The 20,760-nt window shown below is 52.2% G+C and overlaps 1 protein-coding gene and 1 non-coding gene across 2 annotated transcripts in view; both read right to left on the reverse strand.

The window, feature by feature from the left end:
* The window catches only part of MICALL1 (MICAL like 1), a 26,674-nt gene extending 21,932 nt beyond the window's left edge, over positions 1–4,742 (reverse strand). Inside the window, exons 1-2 of the mRNA XM_007454039.1 lie at positions 4,573–4,742; positions 336–384 (exon numbers count right to left, since the gene is read on the reverse strand). Of these exons, the coding sequence (XP_007454101.1) occupies positions 336–384; positions 4,573–4,718 (195 nt within the window). The 5' untranslated portion in view covers positions 4,719–4,742. The remainder of the gene's footprint in view (positions 1–335; positions 385–4,572) is intronic.
* A 2,764-nt stretch (positions 4,743–7,506) lies between these two features.
* Positions 7,507–7,579, reverse strand: TRNAW-CCA (transfer RNA tryptophan (anticodon CCA)). Its single transcript has one exon. It is a non-coding gene; the product is annotated as a tRNA-Trp (tRNA).
* Between the last annotated feature and the right edge of the window lie 13,181 nt (positions 7,580–20,760).

Consider the following 20,760-nt stretch of genomic DNA (forward strand, 5'->3'; position numbering starts at 1 on the left):
GGGAGAAGGATGGGGGTGCACAAAAGCAGAGTCACAGGCGGGAAGAGGAAGATGAGGCAGGGCCAGTGGGTGCCACTCTGCATAGACCCAGCTTTGCTCAGCGGGGTGAGGGGGATGAGGGCAGGGGTGACTGTGACCTGGAGAAGGGGAAGGTCTGGTGCTCCAGGCACAAGCAGACCAGAGGGGAGCAGGGGGTGGGGAGAGGAGCGACCAGGGCCCCAGTGCAGGGCAGCTGCTCCTCACCTCAGCTCCTGCCCTGCAAGACCCCTGCCCTCCGACACACACCCTCCCAAAACACACAGCCTCGTGGGCTTCCATCTGTCTGGGGGACTCACCAAACGGTTATTCTCAAAGACATTGTCCTTGGAAAGTGAATCAAACTCTCTGCAAGAGACAAAGTCGGGGAGGAGCATTGAGAGGGCTGGGGCAGGGGCATGACCACATCCCAGCCAGCCTGGGTCTCAGCGGGGTTGGGGGAGGGGTCTGTGGACTGTGGAGGAGGAAACTGAGGCAAGGAACGCGTGCTCATAGAGCGGGGGCTGCCAGGTGGGGCAGAGAATGAGCACATGGCCCCCGGGGGCCTCCAGGCAGAGGCTGGAAACCACTCAGAAGGGGTGGGGGGTTGAAAAGCCCCAGCTTCCAGTTTATCCCCCAGGAAGCCATGTCCTGACTCAGTGGCAAAGACAAAACTAAGACCAGGACCAATGCTGGTGACAACAAGGACACCCACAGATTGCTGACCTCATGCTGAGCACTGGGCTGAGCTCCTGTCTTGAATTTATTTTCAGCTCTACTTGACAGGTATTTACCCCACTTTACAGATAGAGACACTGAGGCCCAGAGAGAGGAAGCCACCCCGGGAAGAGGAAGCCGCCCTGGGAATCCACATTTCTGCTCCTTCCACTACATGTCACAAACCTGGAGAAGCCACATCAACTTGCTGAAACCCTAACCCAGGCCGAAGAGGAATGTTGTTTCAATGGGGCCAGGAATAGAACAAGTCTGAACCAGCCTGGAAATAGTACATTCTCCAGAGCTGCTGGCACTGAACGGCTGGCCAACCCTGCTGAGCCACTCCTGGGGGCACCATCCTTCGGGGAGCAGTGAAGGGTGTCCCAGTTCCTAAGCTGGGACAGGTGAGAAGTGGCAGGGCCTGCCGGAGTAACCTAGCTTTTATTTATTCCCCTCCCCACCTCCTGGCTCCAGCTGCTGGAGTGGCTGAAACCAGCGGAGGAGACCCAGCCTTCTTGCTCAGCAGCCTCCTGGGTGCACCCACCCCAAGCCTTGTCCTTCTACGGCTGGAAACTGCAGCCTGACTGCCTGAGACGTGGGCCCAGAGGCCGGAGAAGGCAGTACGGCCTCCAAAGTCTGGGTCCCAGGCCCTGCTCTTCCAGGTCAGGCTATGTGACCTTGGGCGAGTTGGCAGTCCTTGTGGCCTTCATTTTCCCATCTGCAAACTAGGGGAAGCCCTCGTACCACCTCCCAGGCTGGTGGGGAGGACCAGGCTTGTTAGAGGCCGGCCTCACAGACACAAGAGAGCCCTCTTCCTCCTGCCCACCTGGCTGCTAACTTCTCCAGGCAGATATCAAGGTACAGTGAACGTGGGCCAAGGCAGGAAGGAGTAGTTTGCAAACCCCAGGAGGTGCCCAAGGCCAAAAGGCCGAGTGGACTGGGGAGGGGATTGTGTATGCACTTCAGCCCCTTTTGCCACCTCTGGCCAGACCGCTTCTTTCTCCCCTCAGCTGGGTCCTGAACTCCTCCCCTTGCTTGGCCACTGCCTAAGAGTGTGACCCGGAGCAAGCTACACAACCTCTCTAAACCTAGGGGACACTGTGACACCAGCCCAGCCCCCAACAAAAGCTTGTTCTGAGGCTGAATGAGACAAAAGCAGCTTGTCTGGGCCGTTTATTTCAGTCTCCCAGCAGTGTTCTTAGAAGGCTAGGGTCACATTTTGTTCACGGCGTACACTCAACACCCTCCACAGTGCCCAGTACTTAGTAGGCACTCCATAAATGTCTACTGAATGCATAAATGCCGGAAACAGCGTGAAAACTGTAAAGGTCCCCACGATACTACAATTTTTCCTCCACCTCTCCCTCCCCTACCTTCGTCCCTAATCAACATCTAGGCTTTGGAAACATATTTTCTGAGAGTTTTCGAAGGCTGGGAAGTTCTATTTGGCTCTGGGGGAGGTGAGGAGCACAAAAATGAAACCCACATGGTCCCTCAAGGGAGCTTAAAGATGCCTAGATTTGAGAAGGGAGAATGAGCCCACAGCTCGAGAAGACTGAACCACTTTAGAAGATGGTGCTTGCCCTAGCCCCTACCCCAGCCCTACTCTCATGGAGATCCTCCCTAGCCATCACCGAGGTCCTCTCTATGCCTCATATAGGACCTGGGCCTCGGTTTTTCTCCCGTGCAATGGGCTGGCAGCCCAGATGCTGGCCTGCCTTGCAAATGAATGCCTGGACCTGATTCTGGATCTCTTCACAGGAGGGAAGCCCCCTCCGCTCCACACGAACTCTAGCCACATCCCTCCCTGTGGCCCCATCCACCCTCCTTAGCCAGCAGGAAGCCCTAAGCACTCTGGCCCAGCCACATCTCCCAGCCCTCCCTGCCCTGTGCTATGGGCTCCAACAGTGCCGCCTGTGTCTGTGCTCAGGTAGTCCCCTCTGCCGGGAATGCCCTTCCCTCAGCCCTGACCCAGCTCCTGCTATCTCCTTGAAGTCTATGTGACGGCTGGGAGGCCTTCCCAACCTAGCCCTTTGATACAGCACTTCCCACGTGGAGTTATCAGCACTGCTTATACATCTGTTACCCCCATAGGCCATGGGAGACTGTGTGGGGTTTGCCTCTTGGTTGGTTAGTAGCTATTTCCATTACCAAGCACAGTGTCCAGCACAGAGTATAACTCTGCAGACATTTGTGGAATAAACGAAGGAATGAGACACTTTCATCATCCCTTCCTCCTTAATAACACTTCTTATAATGACTAATGTTAATTGAATGTTCATTGTCCCATTTAATTTCTCCCAACAATCCTGTGAGGTAGGTCTTATTATCAACCCCCCTTTACTGACCAGGAAACTGATGCCTGGAGGGATCCAGTGATTTTCCCAAGGTTGCACACCTAAGACATGGAGGAGCTGACCGGAAACCAAGCAGCCTGCACTTTGTCCATTGCGTGGCTTAGCTTGACACCTAAGTCCTGTCACACACTGGCCAACCCTGCCTCACCACTTGCCCCCCAGCCAAAACAGAAGACCCCTTGAGCCCTCCGCTCTAATCCGTGGGTCCAATCTGGGTGCCCTCCTTCTCCAACCTTCAAGGCGTGGATCCTGAGCCCCCTTACCCCTTGCCACAGGCCCCACAAGAGGCAGCAGCCCACCTACATCTCCACCTCATCTCGTTCGCTTCTGCATCCACACCCCCCAAAACCCTCTCCTCCAGGGCCCACCCCACCACCTACATGGTACAGAATAAACTAAATGCATCTACACCATCGAATCCTTGAGGCAATCCTTCCCTTCCTTCCTTCCTTCATCAAAGCCTCCCAGGTGCTGTCTTTGGGGAGCACAGGAGGTAGAACAGACACACAAAGACTCCAGACCCTGTCAGGCTTGGGGAGCCCTGTCTGAGGGGCTGTAAGCAAGACAGACAAGGACCATGACTCTTGTCCCCAATTTGCAGATGAGACCGAAGTACAAGGAATGGCAGCTGCCAGATAAACATGCACTCAGTGTTTTATGAATGAATGAATGAATGGAAGAGGTTCCAGGGCCCAAGGAAGAAGGAGCTGAGATAGAAACACCAAGTCAACTCTTCTGGGGTCTGAATAAATTTTCCCGTGGAACCTCACTGGGCACCTGGGGACAAGAAGAGGCCATTTCACACCCTGGAACAGCCCATTAGGGCTGTAGGTCAGACCCTAGGAGTTTTCACTCAGCCTCCCTGCCCCACTGAGGACAGCAGAGTCATGCGGAACACACCTGGGGAGACAGGTCTGTGTCCTAATGGGGAGGGGGTTACATCCATTCATCTGACCTCTATTAACCTAGGGTTTCCTCTGTGCCAGGCACTGTGCTAGTGCCCTGGAAACATGATCACATGGGGGAATCAAAGCAAGGGGGCCCCACAGAGGGAACAGGCCTCAATGCCCCACGTGGAGGGGGCTGCTCAGAGTGCCTGTTTAAGAGTTTAGTGTAAGAAAGGCCCAGGGTCCCCGAGGAGGGCTCGGTGCTCCCTCAAAGAGGCAAGGCCTTGGAGGCTTCGGTGTCCCTTGGGCGGAAATCAGTGCCCTGTGGGCGTGGCCAGGGCCTCAGCAGAAAGACCAGCATGGGGGGCGGGCTGTGTTCCAGTGGGCGGGGTCAAAGAGGCCAAGTGGGGGAGGGGTGCCCTGGATCAGAGGGTCTCCGCGAGGCGTTGGGGGCCCGCGGGAGGGTGGGAGTCTCGGCCTCTGGGGGCGGCGCCTGCCGCAGCCCCAGCTTCGCGTCACTGAGCGGGGCGGGGGTCCCCAGCTCGAGCCCGCGCCGCCCTGCGCCCCGGCCGCCCGCCCGCCCTCCCGGCACTCACAGCAGGTCGGGCCGGTGCCGGTGCAGGATGGCGCAGAAGGCCAGGCCGTCCCGGAAGGAGCTGCTCAGGTCGCGGATGTCCACGCCGCGGTAGCCCTCGCACTGGCGGCGGCACCAAGCCAGCAGCGCGACCCGCGGCCCCGCCATGAGCCGCGCGGGGCTCGGGCCCGGCTCCGGGCGCCGCCGGGACCGGGCTTCACCCTCGGGCCCGGCTCGGGGCGGTTTCTAGCTACGGCTGCGGCTGTGATTCCGGCGCGGCCCAGCCGGCGCAGCTTGGAGCTCGGGGCGCGACCCGCTGGCGGCGGGCGCGGGGCGGGGAGGAGGCGGGGCCTCCTCGGGCTCCGGAGCTCGGGCTCCGGAGTGGGGTCCCGGGTCGGCTGCCTGCTTCCCGCCCGGCCCTGCCCGAACCTGCCCGAGCAGCCGCTGCCCGAATGGCCCGGCCCGGCAGGCCGCCGCCTACTCACCGCCGCCCGCTCCCCTCGCTGCGGGCCGGCCGCGGGCACGGGCGTCCCGCTGGTCTCGGTCTCCGCCCGCCGCCGCGGGGGAGCGGGGAGGGGGCGGCGGCCTGGCGCCCCACCCAGCGGTGGCTCCGCCCCCCAGACGCGGACCCCGCACCCCCACCCGCCTCACGGGCCCAGCACCCCACCGCCCCTCTCCTCGGCGATCCCGGTCACCCCTTCCCACTCCCCGCCGTGGACTCCTCAAAGAACTCTGGGGTGGCCCCTGAACCCCCTCACCCACCGCAAACTAGCCCCTCCCCACAGTGACTTCTTCCTCCACCACGCTGCCCACCGGGAAGTCTCCTCTTGCTCCCATCCTGAGTGCTTCCCACTCTAAGGACCTGCAAATCCCCCACATTCCCCTGGCCTGAAACTTTGCGGAGGCATTCTCCCCACCCCCGGCCAATCAGGCAGTTCCCCTGCAGACCCCAAAGCACCCCCAGATGACCACTAGATTCATTCACCCTGTCTCACCACTCCAAAACACCCTTGACCTCCAGTGGTTCTGTCTGCCACCTTCCCCTCCCCCCAGAGCCGGACCGGGAGACTCCATGCTCCCACCCGTGGGACCCCGGGGCCCTTCCCATGGGACCCCACCACCACCACCACCACCACCACCACAATGGTCCAGGTGTCCACTCAGTGATGTATTGAGCCTGACAAGGGGTCCTGCAGAGTTTTCCTCACCCCCAAGTAGGGTCAGGGATCTCACCCCTCCCCACTGGGGCATCCTGACTAGGGTTGGGGGGGTTGGGGTCCCATGGGAAGGACCTATGGGAAGCAGGCCCTTGTCTAATGGGACATTGGGTGTCTGGCCTTGGAACCTCTGCAGCCTCATTCTCCTGCTCCCCCATCCAGACCTGGGTTAGCCACCCTCCCCAGAGGCCTCTCCTGACCTCCAGGAGATGAATCAGCTTCCACTAGGCTGCCATGGCAGTGACATCACTGACCAGTGCAATAGTTAGCTGGGATGAGTCTGTCGCACCACCCCCCAAAGGAAGGAGCGGGATCCTAGTCATCTCTGTCAGCCATCAGCCCTTGGAGGAATGGAAAGAACAGGGGTGTATGAACCCAGGCTCGAATCCTGGCTTTTCCCACTCACTCAGCCGTGTGACCGTGTGCCTCCATGAACCTCAGTTTCCACATCTTAATAATGGGGATAATTCCTGCTTTACAAAGTGGCTGAGAGGAGTAAGATGTGCCTCACAATTAGTCCGCACTCATAAACTCTAACTATTGATACCTGGTGCCTGGTAAACATGTGATAAAATGGATTGAAAACATTTTGTACCCAGCTTGTCCCTTGGACCTTTGTGAGTAAATTATGGAGGAAAGAGGCCAACTTGGGGAATCCCACCTCCTCAAAGGTTCACTGAGTCCCAGCTCGGAATACAATTATGACCCAGGGGACCCCAGCTTGCGAGCCTGGGGCAGCCTCACACCCTGAATCTGTCCACAGCTGGAAGGCCACCATCTTGGCCCAGAACGCCGACTTTCAGGTTACCTAGGAAAGGGCTGCCATGAGCCAGGCTGCCTGGCCAGCCCCCTTGGCCCCTCACCAACCCTTCACTGCCACCTCCGGCCCTGTCCCTGTGGGAAAGCAACTCTAAGAAAGGAGGGTTCCAGGTACTCTCATTAAATCAGGGACTTGGGCTCAGGACCCAGATACCACACCCACCTTGGCCTCCAAAGACCACCAGTACTCTTCATTAAAGCCCAGGAGGGATTATTTTCCTCTCCTCACCAGCCTAAGGGGCTCCCTTCAGGTCCCTGGAGACAGTTTCAGATCTGACCTTGATCCCTTTGCCATGATAGTAGCTCACCCAGCCCAGCCTCTGGGCCCTAATTAGCCATTTGTGGGGTTTATAAACTCATTATCTGAGTCAGCTCATCATGATAGGAGGTAAGGGCCTGCATGACCACAGCTGTGTGACCACAGGCCAGACAACTCCACCCCTATGAACCCTAATTTCTTACCCTATAAAATTGGGATAATAATCTTTGCCTTGCCTGCGTCCCAAGGTTGTGGGTAATCCGGTGAGGTAATGAATGGAAAAATGCCGTGCAGACTGTAAATCCAGGGTTCAGGTGGGAGGTGGGACTGTGTTTACAGGTGAGGTCAGAAGCCACAGACAGCTATGCAAGTCAGGTCACCAGCCCAAAATCATACCAAAATATCAGGATTAGAACTAAGGGATTTGGGCCCTTCGTTTGGTGTATTTATTTTTTAACTGTCAGTTAAGAAGTAAATACACTCTCATCAAAAATTTTAAAATAAAATAAAGCTAAAGTTCCTACTTGACTGTCTCCCTCAACCCCAGTCCCCTCCTAAGATGTAGCCACGGTTGTCAGTTTTTTGTTTTTTTAATATTTATTTATTTATTATTTATTTGGCTGCTTCGGGTCTCTAGTTGTGGCATGTACACGGGATCTAGTTCCCTGACCAGGGATCGAACCTGGGCCCCCTGCATTGGGAGCACGGAGTCTTAACCACTGGACCACCAGGGAAGTCCCATGGTTGTCAGTATGAAGTCGAACCTTCCAGACCTTGTGCATGCATTTATATTCAAACATGGATTCAACAAATATTGACCAAGTACCTGCTCCTTGGCTGGGGAGCTCCGGGTTAGATATGGTGAACAAGACAGGATCCCTGCCGTCATGGAACTAACATTCTAGTGGAGAAGACAGGCAGGGAACAAATAAAGCAACAAAGATTATTTCAGATGGTGAAAGGGGCTTGGAAGAGAATAAAGTAAGACACTGTGACAAAGAACCATGGGAACAGACGGGGCTTCCAGGGGAGGCCTCTTTGTGGTGGGAACATTTGAGCTGAATGATACGCATCCCCCAAGAAAGCAAGTCGGATGCGAGCCAGTGAGAGATCATTGCAGGTAGTTTGAATCCTTCTAATTTATTCCCAGTAATAGCACGAGGCAGGATCCTGGCAGGGAAGTGCTGGCTAGTGTGGTGAGTGAGACAGGCTAGTGGCTACTCTTCGTCCAGAATGATAAGGGGCAAAGGAAAAAGAAGCCCCAAGGAAGAACAGGCGTCCAGAGGAGGGCCCTGACTAGTCTGGGAAAGGGTGCCATACTTTCCACTTCCCATTCTTCCTGCCAGCTTGCTTTGCAGGAGGGCTGTGATGGAGGGAGATGCAAAGGCAGAATGAAGAAAAGCCCCACGGGGTGGGGGATGGAGTTGGGGGAGAAGCTGATGTCGAATGAACACTGGTGGGAATGGCTGAGTGAATGAATGACCAGCACTTACAGCTTACACTTATTTTCACACACAGATCTCAAAGTAAATTTCAGAAAGATGAAAGGGAGAGGAACGGCCATGGTGGGGACCTGGAGAGGCTGAGGGGGAAAAGAATGTCATCATTGCCTCTGGGAATCTCTGGTTGTTGAGTCCCCACCCGACTCTGCGCCTGTTCAGAGGCGGGGGGCTGGGGTCTGCTTCTCTCTCAGAGCCGGAAGTCCACCTGTGTCTGTGCGTTCCTGGGTGTGGGAGGTGATGCCTGGTTGGCCCCATTTCACTCACCACCTACTCTCTTTGCCACTGACTTGCTGGGAGACCCTGGATAAATATGTCACCTGTCAAAGGTTCAATGTCAATATCTATAAAAGGTGGGCCTTTGCCCACCTTGTGAGGCAGCAGGCCTGTTTCTAGGACTCTATCCTCCAGAAATAGTATCCCAGGGGCCCCAAGATGCACATACAAAGATGGTCATTGTTCGCTAACAACCTAAATGTTCATGAGGGACAGCATAATTAAGTTTCAATACAGCTGGAAAACAGAAAACCACCAGCTGTTAAAAAGAGCATCCTGGGGCTTCCCTGGTGGTGCAGTGGTTGAGAGTCCGCCTGCCGATGCAGGGGACACGGGTTCGTGCCCCGGCCCGGGAAGATCCCACATGCCGCGGAGCAGCTGGGCCCGTGAGCCATGGCCGCTGAGCCTGCGCGTCCGGAGCCTGTGCTCTGCAACGGGAGAGGCCACAGCAGTGAGAGGCCCACCTCCCGCAAAAAAAAAAAAAAAAGAGCATCCTGGGGGATTTCCCTGGCACTCCAGGGGTTGAGACCCCATTGCAGGGGGCACAGGTTCTGGCTGGGGAATTAAGATCCCACATGCCCCACGGTGTGGCCACAAAAAAAAAAAAAATGTCCTGGAAACAACAACGTCCTACTGTATAGCACAGGAAACTATATTTAATATCCTGTGATAAACCATAATGGAAAATAATATGAAAAAAAAGAATATATATATATGCATAACTGAGTTACTTTACCGTCCAGCAGAAAATAACACCACATTGTAAATCAACCACACTTCAAGAAAAATTTTTTTAACAAGTGTCATGGAAATACATCCTCAAAAGAAGTGAAAAGAGCAAGCTGTAAAATAACAGATATACTAGGATTCCATTTTTGCAAAACCAAATTTATATACATATAACATATATATCATGTATAGTTATGTATATAAACATTTACATGTGCAGATATATGGAATTTTAAAACATCACAAAGAAAGGAAAAAATCTACCCAAATGCTGTCAATGGTTCACTATGGGAGTGAGATGGGGGTGTGGCAAACTCACTTTTTTTTTTTTTAATAAACTTATGTATTTATTTATTTTGGGCTGCGTTGGGTCTTCGTTGCTGCGTGCAGGCTTTCTCTAGTTGCGGCCAGCGGGGGCTACTCTTCCCTGCGGTGCACGTGCTTCTCATTGCGGTGGCTCCTCTTGTTGCGGAGCACGAGCTCTAGGCGAGAGGGCATCAGTAGTTGTGGCTCACGGGCTCTAGAGCGCAGGCTCAGTAGTTGTGGCGCACGGGCTTTGTTGCTCTGTGGCATGTGGGATCTTCCCGGACCAGGGCTTGAACCCATGTCCCCTGCATTGGCAGATGGATTCTTAACCACTGAGCCACCAGGGAAGTCCCAGATTCACTTTTTACAAGTCATTATGGTCCGAATTTGTAAAAACAGCAGGCATAACTTTTTAAAATAACAGTTTTGAGATATAATTCACATACCATAAAGTTCACTCTTGTGAACAATTCAGTGGTTTTTAGTATATTCACAGGGTTGCGCAACCATTATTTTATTTAGAATATTTTCATTACCCCCCCAAAGTCTGTACCCATTAGCACTCACACCCAACACCTGCCCACCACCCCTGCCCCACCCCTGGCAACCACTATTCTGCTTTCTGTGTATTTGACTCCTCTAGGCACCTCCTATAAGTGGAATCATCCAATATTTGCTGCTGATTAATTTTAGACTCTTGCTCTGATCATAATCTTAACCAGTCACTTAAAAAAACAAATTAACTTTCTCATACCAACACAACATCGTTTGCAGTTTAATTAACAGTGCTAGAAGCGAAAGGGGCTCTAATTTTAAAACAAAAGCAGCCCCAAATGAGCAAGAGGAAATTTGCTCACACAGAGGGCCACAGCGATCACTGGAAGACAAGAAGTCCAGGTAAGTCAGGTAGAGCAAGTATAACTTCATAATGAAAAAAATAACAGGTGAGGGAGCAGGACTTTAGAAAGTGGACCATCCTTCCAGTCTGGACAGCTTGGAGCCTCAGTACCTGTGAGCTTCTAAGTCTAGGATTTCATTTTTCTAAGCTTCTCTGACTCCAAGATCCATGTGGGTCTGACCACTGTGCTTTTCTCTCAGGGCCCTACCCAGGCCCTTGGCTCTGAGCTGCTCCCCGGGGGAGCAGGGCCCTGTGGACAATAGGAACATTGTGGGACCTCAGAAGCTGGGGCCTGGAGGCATGTGGGAGGTTTAGCTGCTCGCTTGGTCCTCACTTCGCCACAGGCATGCCCTGAGCGTGCCAGGACAGCATCCTGCGCCCCCGTCCCAGCCCGCCGGGATGAGCCTCGGGGTTTCCTGGAATCCCAGCAATGTCTGAGGATAGGCAGCTATTCCAAGCCATTCTCCACAGACCCTACTGTTCCCCACATACTGTATATACATTCTGGAAAATCGGTCTGGGATTGGGCAAGTAAGTTTGAATCCTTACCCCAAAATGAAACAATTCTCCAATTAAACCCTCCAGAGCAGAGAGGACCATGTGCTGCCCGCCACTGAGAGGGTTCTCTCTGAGCTGGGAGATACTCCTACTTTGCCTTCTGGGTCTGTCCCCGGAGGGGAGGCAGGTCAAAGAAGCCACTGAAATATCCAGGCTGGAAAGGACCCTTTGGGAATATTTAGCAAAGCCCCTCAGTATACAGGAGACTGGAGCCAAGGAGGGGAGGTGTTTGCCCAGGATGGTAGAGGCAGTTAAAGGGGGAGCTGGGGCTGAACCCCATCCCCAGCCCCTTACTCTCCGTGCTACAGGATGCTTGGGAGGCCTCAGCCTGCCACGCTGTCCCCCGCCCCTTTTGGCTTCCTCTGAAACACATATTGCTGCTGTTCCAAATCCTGCACAGGCTTCAAGGCCCAGCCCAGACATCACCTCCTCCTTGAAGCCTTCCCTGATAGGCCCAGATGGAAACCACAACTCCAGGTCTTCTTACAGATTCCCACCCTTGAATTAGGTGGAAACTAGAGGGGAATCCTTGCCAATTTCAGAGAGGAATTTCCACATGCCTACCCTGGAGGGACTGGCAGGATAGACATGTAAACAATCACAATAAACAGTCACAGAAAGACAAGACAAGGGAGGTGATATAGAGATGGACAAAGTGCTATATAGCACTTCCACAAGGATCTTCTCATCTCCTGTCCGGGGACTGAGGGTATATCCCTGAAGGCTGTGTGGAGGAAACGGCATTTGAACAGTGCCTCACACTGTGTGGCATTTATTTGTGCATATGTGTCTCTCCCCATTAGGCTGTGAGATCCGATCCTTAAGAATATTTTATTTATTTATTTATTTATTTAATTTATTTATGGCTGTGTTGGGTCTTCGTTGCTACGTGCGGGCTTTCTCTAGTTGTGGTGAGCAGGGGTTACTCTTCGTTGTGGTGCACAGGCTTCTCAAGGCTTCTCATTGCGGTGGCTTCTCTTGTTGCAGAGCATGGGCTCTAGGTGCACGAGCTTCAGTAGTTGTGACACGTGGGCTCAGCAGTTGTGGCTTGCGGGCTCTAGAGTGCAGGCTCAGTAGTTGTGGTGCACGGGCTTAGTTGCTCCGCAGCACATGGGATCTTCCCAGACAAGGGCTTGAACCCATGTCCCCTGCATTGGCAGGCAGATTTTAACCACTGCACCACCAGGAAGTCCCCGATCCTTAGGAATATTGATGGCTTGGGACATTCCTGGTGGTCCAATGGTTAAGAATCTGCCTTCCAATGCAAGGTACTTGGGTTTGTTCCCCGATTGGGGAACTAAGACCCCATGTGTCAAGGGGCAAACTAAGCCTGCACACCACAACTACTGAGCCTGTGCACTCTAGAGCCCATGCGCCACAACTAGAGATCCCACATGCTGCAATGAGGAGTCGTGTGCCACAATGAAGACCCAACGCAGCCTAAATAAATAAATAAATAAATATTTTTAACAATATATTTTAAAAATGTATATGTATAGCTGATTCACTTTGTTATAAAGCAGAAACTAACACACCACTGTAAAGCAGTTATATTCCAATGAAGATGTTAAAAAAAATACTGATAGATAACCTTTACTGACACTAACCGTATGCTAGACATTTTGTGTGTGTGTGTGAGTGTGTGTGTGTGTGTGTGTGTGTGTGTGGTGTTTTCTTCTTCCTTTCTCTTTTTAAATTTTGGCTGCACCATGCAGCAAGTGGGATCTTAGTTCCCTGACCAGGGGTCGAACCCATGCCCCCTGCAGTGGAAGTGCAGAGTCCTAACCACTGGACGTACAGGGAATTCCCATGTGGTGTGTTTCTTGTTGATGTGCATTACCTCTGGTTTCTCACAAGTCTGTGAGCTTCACATGATCCCTGTTTACTAATGAGGATAAGACTCTGAGAGGGTAAAGCCCTCTCGAAGCCACACAGCTGTCAAAATATGGTCAGGACGCCGTCTGGCTCTTTCTGACTTCACAAAGAACTTTCACCACAAGGATGTCCCGCTGGTGGACTGAGGCCAGCATCGTGTCTGGTTCACCCCTGCATACCTAGTTTTCACTATAAGTTCATTCACTGCTATGTACCTGTGAGCTTGGTGAGCAAGAACGTCCCAGGTGCCCCATGTCTGCAGCCCCTGGCAGCCCTGGCAGCAATGCTCCTGAAACCGTGCACCTCAGATTGGGACCTGAACCTACGTGCCGGAACTCGAACCCACGCGGCCGGGACTCAAACCCAGCCCAAACCCACAGTGTTCCAACTGAGATCACACACCTGGTTTCAGGACTTAATGAAGCTCAAGTTCTTGATGTCTCATCATAGAAAGAATTCAGTGAGAGACAAAGTGGTAGGTAAGAAGTGGATTTATTTAGAGAGAAACACACTCCACAGACAGAGTGTGGGCCATCTCAGAAGGTGAGAAAGGCACCAGGGTATGGGGTTGTCAGTTTTTATAGGGGTGGGTAATTTCATAGGCTAATGAGTGGGAGGAGTGTTCCAGCTATTTCTGGGGGAAGGGGTGGGGATTTCCGGGAAGTGGGCCACTGCCCACTTTTTGATCTTTATGGCTGGTCTTGGAACTGCCATGGTGCCTGTGGATGTGTCACTTAGCTTGCTGATGTGTTAACGGTGAGCATATACTGAGGCTCAAGGTCTAGTGGAAGTCGACTTGTCTGCCATCTTGGGCCCATTTGGTTTTAATCAGTTTATGTCATGTCCTCGGGCTATGCTATTCTTTCAAAGGTTGTGCCCTGGGCTTCCCTGGTGGCGCAGTGGTTGAGAGTCCGCCTGCCGATGCAGGAGACACGGGTCCGTGCCCCGGTCCAGGAAGATCCCACATGCCGCGGAGCGGCTGGGCCCGTGAGCCACGGCCACTGAGCCTGCGCATCCGGAGCGTGTGCTCCGCAACGGGAGAGGCCACAGCAGTGAGAGGCCAGCGTACCGCAAAAACAAAAACAAAAACAAAGGTTGTGCCCTGCCCCCTTCCCTCCTGTTTCACTCCCAGCTCACTTCCGACAGCAATAAAAAGGACTAGTACTGGAAGGCTAACAGGGTTGGTGCTTGGATGCAGATGGAATGTTCTAGGCCCTAAGTTGGGTTCCTGTGGCTCTGCAGTGGGGCTCAGGGGCAGAAATTTGGCAGGAAGGAGGGAGAGAGGGAGGCCAGAGGGGCCTGACTTAGAGTTGGGTCTGCAAAGCCAGCCCCCGTTTATGCTTGGACTCTTTAGGGGTGACTGGGGTTACAGTTGAGGTCCTGGGGCCTGGAGCCCTCGCAACTACCCCTCAGTATCAACCCGGCCAGATCTGCAAGTCAAAAGCAGGCAGGTGGGAAACAGTTTCTGAGCCTCCCTACCCCAGGAAGTTCACGTCTCCTCTGAGGACCAAGTGACAAGGAAGGGGTTGTCAGGCTGGAGAGATTTCGGTCAGCCAGAAGGTCAGACCACCTGCCAAGGCTGTCAGACACTAGAAAAGGACTGTTGGTCTCCACCTACCTGACTGTCTACACGGAACTGTGAGCAAGGCAACTCTTCCCATTTGAAACAGAACATGAGACTTTCCTGCAGAAGTTCTGAGTGAGTTGTTTTCCCGGTAGATAGAACAGAGAGAGGTTAGCAAGGGCGAACCTCATCTCCAGGTGACACAATACAACACAACTGGGACGGGTAAGGGTAACAGCAAACACTTGTCTCATACTCGACAGCTTTATATGCTGAGGCTCAGAGGGGCCCAGGGAGGCAGGTGGGAAAGAACTACTCACCCCATTTGATGGATGAGGAAGCAGAGGCCCAGAGAAGTTAAGCAACCTGCCTGAAATCTCGCAGCTTTTAAGAGGGCAGTGTCAGGACTTGTATCTAGGCCCCCTGCCTGATCAGAGAGTGCAGGAGGCCACCCTCCAGGTCCACCAGCCCCAGGGAGAGAAATGGGTGTGGGGGTGGGAACAGGAGGAAGGTACCTTAATCAAGGGCGGGGCCAGGAATACGGAAAAGTGGGTTTTTCAGCCGCAGGTTTGACAGGAATGTAGAGCCACGGGAACCGGGATGACTTGCTGCTTCCCGTACCCGCCTCCTTCTCGGAAACATCAGGAAAATTGCTGGTCAGGCTTTGGATCAAATTGGCCGCCCCCTGCCTCCCTCTCGACCTGTTCCTCATGTGCTTCCCCCACACCACAGCCTGGCTCCTGACCCCAAGCAACAGCCCAGGCCGGCCCCTCTCCAGTGTGCGGGGCAGGTGGGCACGGGATGAAAGGCCATCGGGGGGAAGAGCCAGTGCAGCACACCCACACTCTTCATTTGCTGAAGAGAGTGAATACATTCATCATTTATTCACTCTATGCATCTGCCTTCTAGAAAGGATTTAAGGCACATCATCACTTATTGATACACTTATATCGTTTCATTTGATGAACCCCGTTGATTCACTTCCTGGTACCTTCATCATTCATTCATTCATCCAACTAATTCTCTTTATTGCAAAGGCCATTGCTCCCAACCGCTGCCTCCCTTTTCTCAGGTATTCATGGGGGCTCCTGGCCCATTTAATCCTAGAATGTTACCCAGAATTCTAGAACTGCAGGGCCACAGCCTTCGGACAACAGCAGGTCTCACTGCCTCATATTGCAGATGAGGAGGTGGTCAGTATCCACCAAAGGCCAAGGCCATTCCGGGAAGAGAAGCCCCATCTTGGGTTTGGAGTCCAGTCCACACTGTGGAAAGGAAGCCAAGGCCACCAGAGGCTGGTCTGTGTGGCGAGGAACCAGCTCCAGCCTTGGGGTCTGAAGAGCAGGGTTCCGGCCCCAGCTGTTCACTGCCTCTGCCCAAGTCCTACACCCTGGGCCTCTCCACCTCGATGGCTCACAGGGTCCCTTGAACTCCTGTCTGAACCCAGTTCACTACCCACCTTCACATGCTTCCTGTTTCAAACCTGCCCACTCACCCCATCTCAATCGTGGTCCACTGTCTCCGCAGCCGCAAAAGCCAGAAGACTGGGCACCTCCCCGCCCCTGTCCACGCATATCTGGCCAACTGCCAAGTCCTGCCCTCTGTAAACTTCCAAATGGCTCTTGAATTCTCCAGCCTCTCTCCACCCCTGCTGCCACCACTCGGCACGAGCCCCAGCCCCTCTACAGCTGGGCTACTCTAGGCAAGTGCCTCAGCCTCTCTGTGAACTGGTCTCTACACTGCCCCTACACAGACTTGCCTTGGGTCCACCAACGAGCAGGGAGTAGAGAAGGCCCCCGGGTGAGTCTGCAGGCTCCGAGTCCCAGCTCCACCACCAAGTAGCCTTGCTGATCCATATAATCTATGCCTGTGATTTCCAAGGTCACGGCCAGCTAATAATAATGGACGTCATTCGCTAATCACACACTACAGCCAGGTGCTGTGCTAAGTACTTTATATAAGTTAATCAAGTGAAATGCTACCCCCATTTTATAGATGAAGAAAGTGAGGCACTGAGAAGCTAAGTAACTTGGCCCATGGTTACACAGCTAGTATGTGGAGTCGGCATTCAAACCCAGGTCTGGCCAAGCCCGAGCCACACACTTTGCTGTGCTGCCTTCTCTTGCCGGTGCAGGAACTTTTGGTAACTGGCACCAGCCAGAGCTCCCCATTCCCTGCTAATTAAACCCTCACTCCCTTTATGCATGGGAGGATTATGAACCTGCTTCTTCCACTCCAGGCAAGCTGGAATAAAAACCCTGCGAGCTGGCTGCAGCTGCTTAAAGCCCTGCGTTCCTCAAGCGGTACCAGGCGGAGTTCAGCTGTGCCTGCCCCCTCACAAGGGCTGCCGGCTGCCCATCACTGCCGCGGGACATGGGCCAAGACACTGGGAAACGGCCCAAGCCAGGCTCTCACACACTGGCTCTGTGTGACCTTGAGCTCCTCAAATGGCGCATCTACTGGTAAGAAGAGTGCTGAGGCTGATGTGTATAAAATTGATGACTAATAAGAACGTGCAGTATAAAAAAACAAACAAAAAAACAACTAATACGAAACTTTCTTTGGGTTATTTGTATGGAAATATGTTAATATAAATGTTTCAGACATTACATGAAATTTCTAAAAATCTTATATGTTCTGGTATAATGTTATGTCATAATTCTAGTTATTACTTTAAAATGTATATCTCAGAAATAACTAAATTTCCTTGTCAATTGCATTATTATGAACTTTCATCAAATCTTTAACCATGGTCATTTTTAAGTCTTTTGTCATTTACAGATAGTTCTGGGTGTACTCTGGTGCCTTCGCAAAAATGTTCCTATAAAAGTGTTTCATCATCAAGGAATTCATGCAAAAGACTCTGACAAGGACAGGTTTCTGGTAACTGACTATACTGCTGAACTGAATGAATAAGCCTTTTCAGAACTCTAAAGGAAAACTGATGAATTCATAAAAGTGCTAACAAAAGATCAAGATGGGGCTTCCCTGGTGGCGCAGTGGTTGAGGGTCTGCCTGCCGATGCAGGGGACGCGGGTTCATGCCCCGGTCTGGGAGGATCCCATATGCCGCGGAGCAGCTGGGCCCGTGAGCCATGGCCGCTGAGCCTGCGCGTCTGGAGCCTGTGCTCTGCAAAGGGAGAGGCCACAACAGTGAGACGCCCACGTAACACACACAAAAAAAGATCAAGATGAAAAAAAAATTAATTACATGGGACTGAGTGAACTGATGAGGATGATTATAATTTTTGTGACTTTCTGTTTGAATAAAAAAAAAATCCCACAAGGACTCAGAGGCAAAAAATATACAAATCAATTTTCACTGCAAAGTAAAGGAGCTGTTACAGTGGAGGATTCCTGGACTGAATGTCAATATTATGACATAGTGTGAGCGTGTTTCGTGTTTGGTAATTGCAATCATTGTTGCTTTTGTTGTGGTCATCCACTTACAATGCTTGGTGTCAGTTTATTTATCTCTTGTAAAAATAAAATGCAGTGTGTGTGTGTGTGTGTGTGTGTGGAAAAAAAAAGTGAATGCATGTTATATTTTGTTTATTAATAACATGCACATAAAAGGGCTTCCCTGGTGGCGCAGTGGTTGAGAGTCCGCCTGCCGATGCAGGGGACACGGGTTCGTGCCCCGGTCCGGAAGATCCCACATGCCACAGAGCGGCTGGGCCCGTGAGCCATGGCCGCTGAGCCTGTGTGTCCAGAGCCTGTGCTCCGCAACGGGAGAGGCCACAACACTGAAAGGCCCACGTACCGCAAAAAAAAAAAAAAATGCACGTAAAATATTTTCCCCCAAATCTAAAAATTAATTAAATTAAATTTAAAAATAAAATTTACTGTTAAGAAGCAGGAAAAAAAAAAAAAGAGTGCTGAAGGACCAGGTCAGACACAACACACCTTGACCTGGCATAATTTTAGTGATGGAGACGGGAGACTCTGACATTAACTTTGAGACTCTGGTGGTGAAATCAAAACAAGTTAACACCGGGGGTGCTCAGGTGCGTCTATATCCTATGAGTCACCATTGCCAAATGTCAGGACTGGTTGTGGGTACAGAAGAGACGGTGCTGCATGGGCCATTCTTAACGAGGCCAGGGAACCAGGGTGTACACAGGCACTGGGGGCAGGGGGTGCAGTAAGGCCTGGCTGGCACTGGCCTGGCAATCCAAACACTTGGCAGGATCCCAATGCTGCCACTCGTTAGACTCCAGCAAGGTAACAGATGAAGTGCCTGGAAAGCTACCAAGAGCTCTATGAGTGTTTGGACTTATTACATATTAACTAAGAGGCTGCTTTTGGTTTTCCTTCCTTTTGGAGGAAGGATGGCATCCCAGAGGCAGCACAGCCTTTAGAACTGGGCTGACCTGGGTTCTGTCCTGGCTCCTCTTTAGCTCTGGGAACTTGGACAAGTTGTGTAACCTCCCTGGTGGAGAATGGCCTCCTAACTCAGACTTAGTCACAGTCTTTATAGTCTCGACAAGGCCTATATGACTCCACATGATCGGGAGCTTCACTGGTCTCTGGTCTCTTCCTCCCTCACCCTTGCTAGCTCTGCTCCAGCTGGCATTTTCACTACATTCTCAACATACAAAACATGCTCTGACCTCAGGGCCTTTGCACTTGCAGTTTCCTCTTCCTAACACTTTCTTCAGGTATCTGCAATGTGGCCTCCTTGCCCCCTTCATGTCTCTGACCAAATGACACCAATTAGTGTGATCTCTTCTGACCATCCAATTCAAAAGGGTAACTCCTACCCTTGATTTTTCTGCACAAGGTACCTCGCCATCCAACATACTATACATGCTTTACCACCTGTCTCCACTCATTAGAATTTAAGTCCCATAAGGACAGGAGCTTTTTTTCTTTATAACTGAAAAATTAAATTGTTATTATTTTTCTAGGGGTTTTGTTTTTTACCCACTTCCTTTTCCCTCTCGCCTAGCAGTGCCTGGCTGGCTCACTTGTAGAAAAAAGGATACAACCTTCTGTGCATAAAATCCTATAATGTGCCTGATGCACAGCAGGCATTGTATTAGACACCTAGAGCTGCTGCAGCAAATTACCACAAAGTTAGTGGCTAAAACAGAAACTTATTCTCAGTTCTGGAGGTGAAAAGTCCAAAATCAAGGTGTCAGCTCTAGGGGAGAACACTTCCTCGCCTCTCATAGCTTCTGGCGGCTCCAGGCGTTTCTTAGCTTGTGGCTGCATCACTCTAATCTCTGCCTGTCTTCATGTGGTCCCCTCCTCCCTGTGTGTCTCTGTGTCTAAGGACACTTGTCATTGGATTTAGGGGCCACCTGGATAATCCAGGGTGCACTCATCTTGAGATCCTGAACTCACATCTGTTTCCAAACGTCACACTGTTAAGTTCCAGGGGTTAGGACACAGACATATCTTTTCGGGGACCAGCATTCATTAACTACTAGGAAACAAGGATACAGAAGAGCTTATGAATTCCAAGCATGGGGGAGAAATAAATAACTGAGCATCTCATTTATTCCTCACAACTGCCCAGTAAGGCAGATTCTACTATCCTTGTTTACATGCAAGGAACGGGGCTCCTGCAAGCAGGAGCTTCCACTCCAAGAGCCATATTGGTGTCCACCCGAGTGACAGGTGACACCTCAGGTAAGGAGGGAGCCAGTTCACCCAGCTCCAGCCACTGCCATCCCCATGCCAAGCCCCTGGAGCAGGCCCAGCTCTGCCTGGCCGCAGGCTAGATCTAGGGACCCTCTGGTGTGCCCAGAGGTAACATAGTAAATTAGTGAGACAATTCAGACTTGAATCTAGGTGTCATGCCTTCAAGCCAGCGGCTCTTTCCATGTTCTCATGCTCCCTTATAACCAGAAAACTCAAAAGGAACCAGCACAAAGCCTAGCTTGAGAATTCACAGCAACCCTTTCACTGGGTGGGGGGTAGCAGCCTCATCGGCTACGCCCATCCAAGTTCCAGGAAATATCCCCTTGCTTTGGAGCTAATATAGACCATGCAGCGCGGCACACAGGATCTTACTTCCCAGACCGGGGATGGAACCCGTGCCCCCTGCAGTGGAAGCGCGGAGCCCTAACCACTGGACCGCCAGGGAAGTCCCGACCATGCAGATTTTGATGGGGTATTTATTGCTGTTTCACCTCTTGCTGCCAGTCTTAGGGTAGGGCTTTCTAAAGTAAAACCACAAGTTTGAGAAACGAAAGACCTACCT

This window comes from Lipotes vexillifer, unplaced genomic scaffold, assembly GCF_000442215.2.
Source record: "Lipotes vexillifer unplaced genomic scaffold, Lipotes_vexillifer_v1.1 scaffold382, whole genome shotgun sequence".
Classification (NCBI taxonomy): domain Eukaryota; kingdom Metazoa; phylum Chordata; class Mammalia; order Artiodactyla; family Lipotidae; genus Lipotes; species Lipotes vexillifer.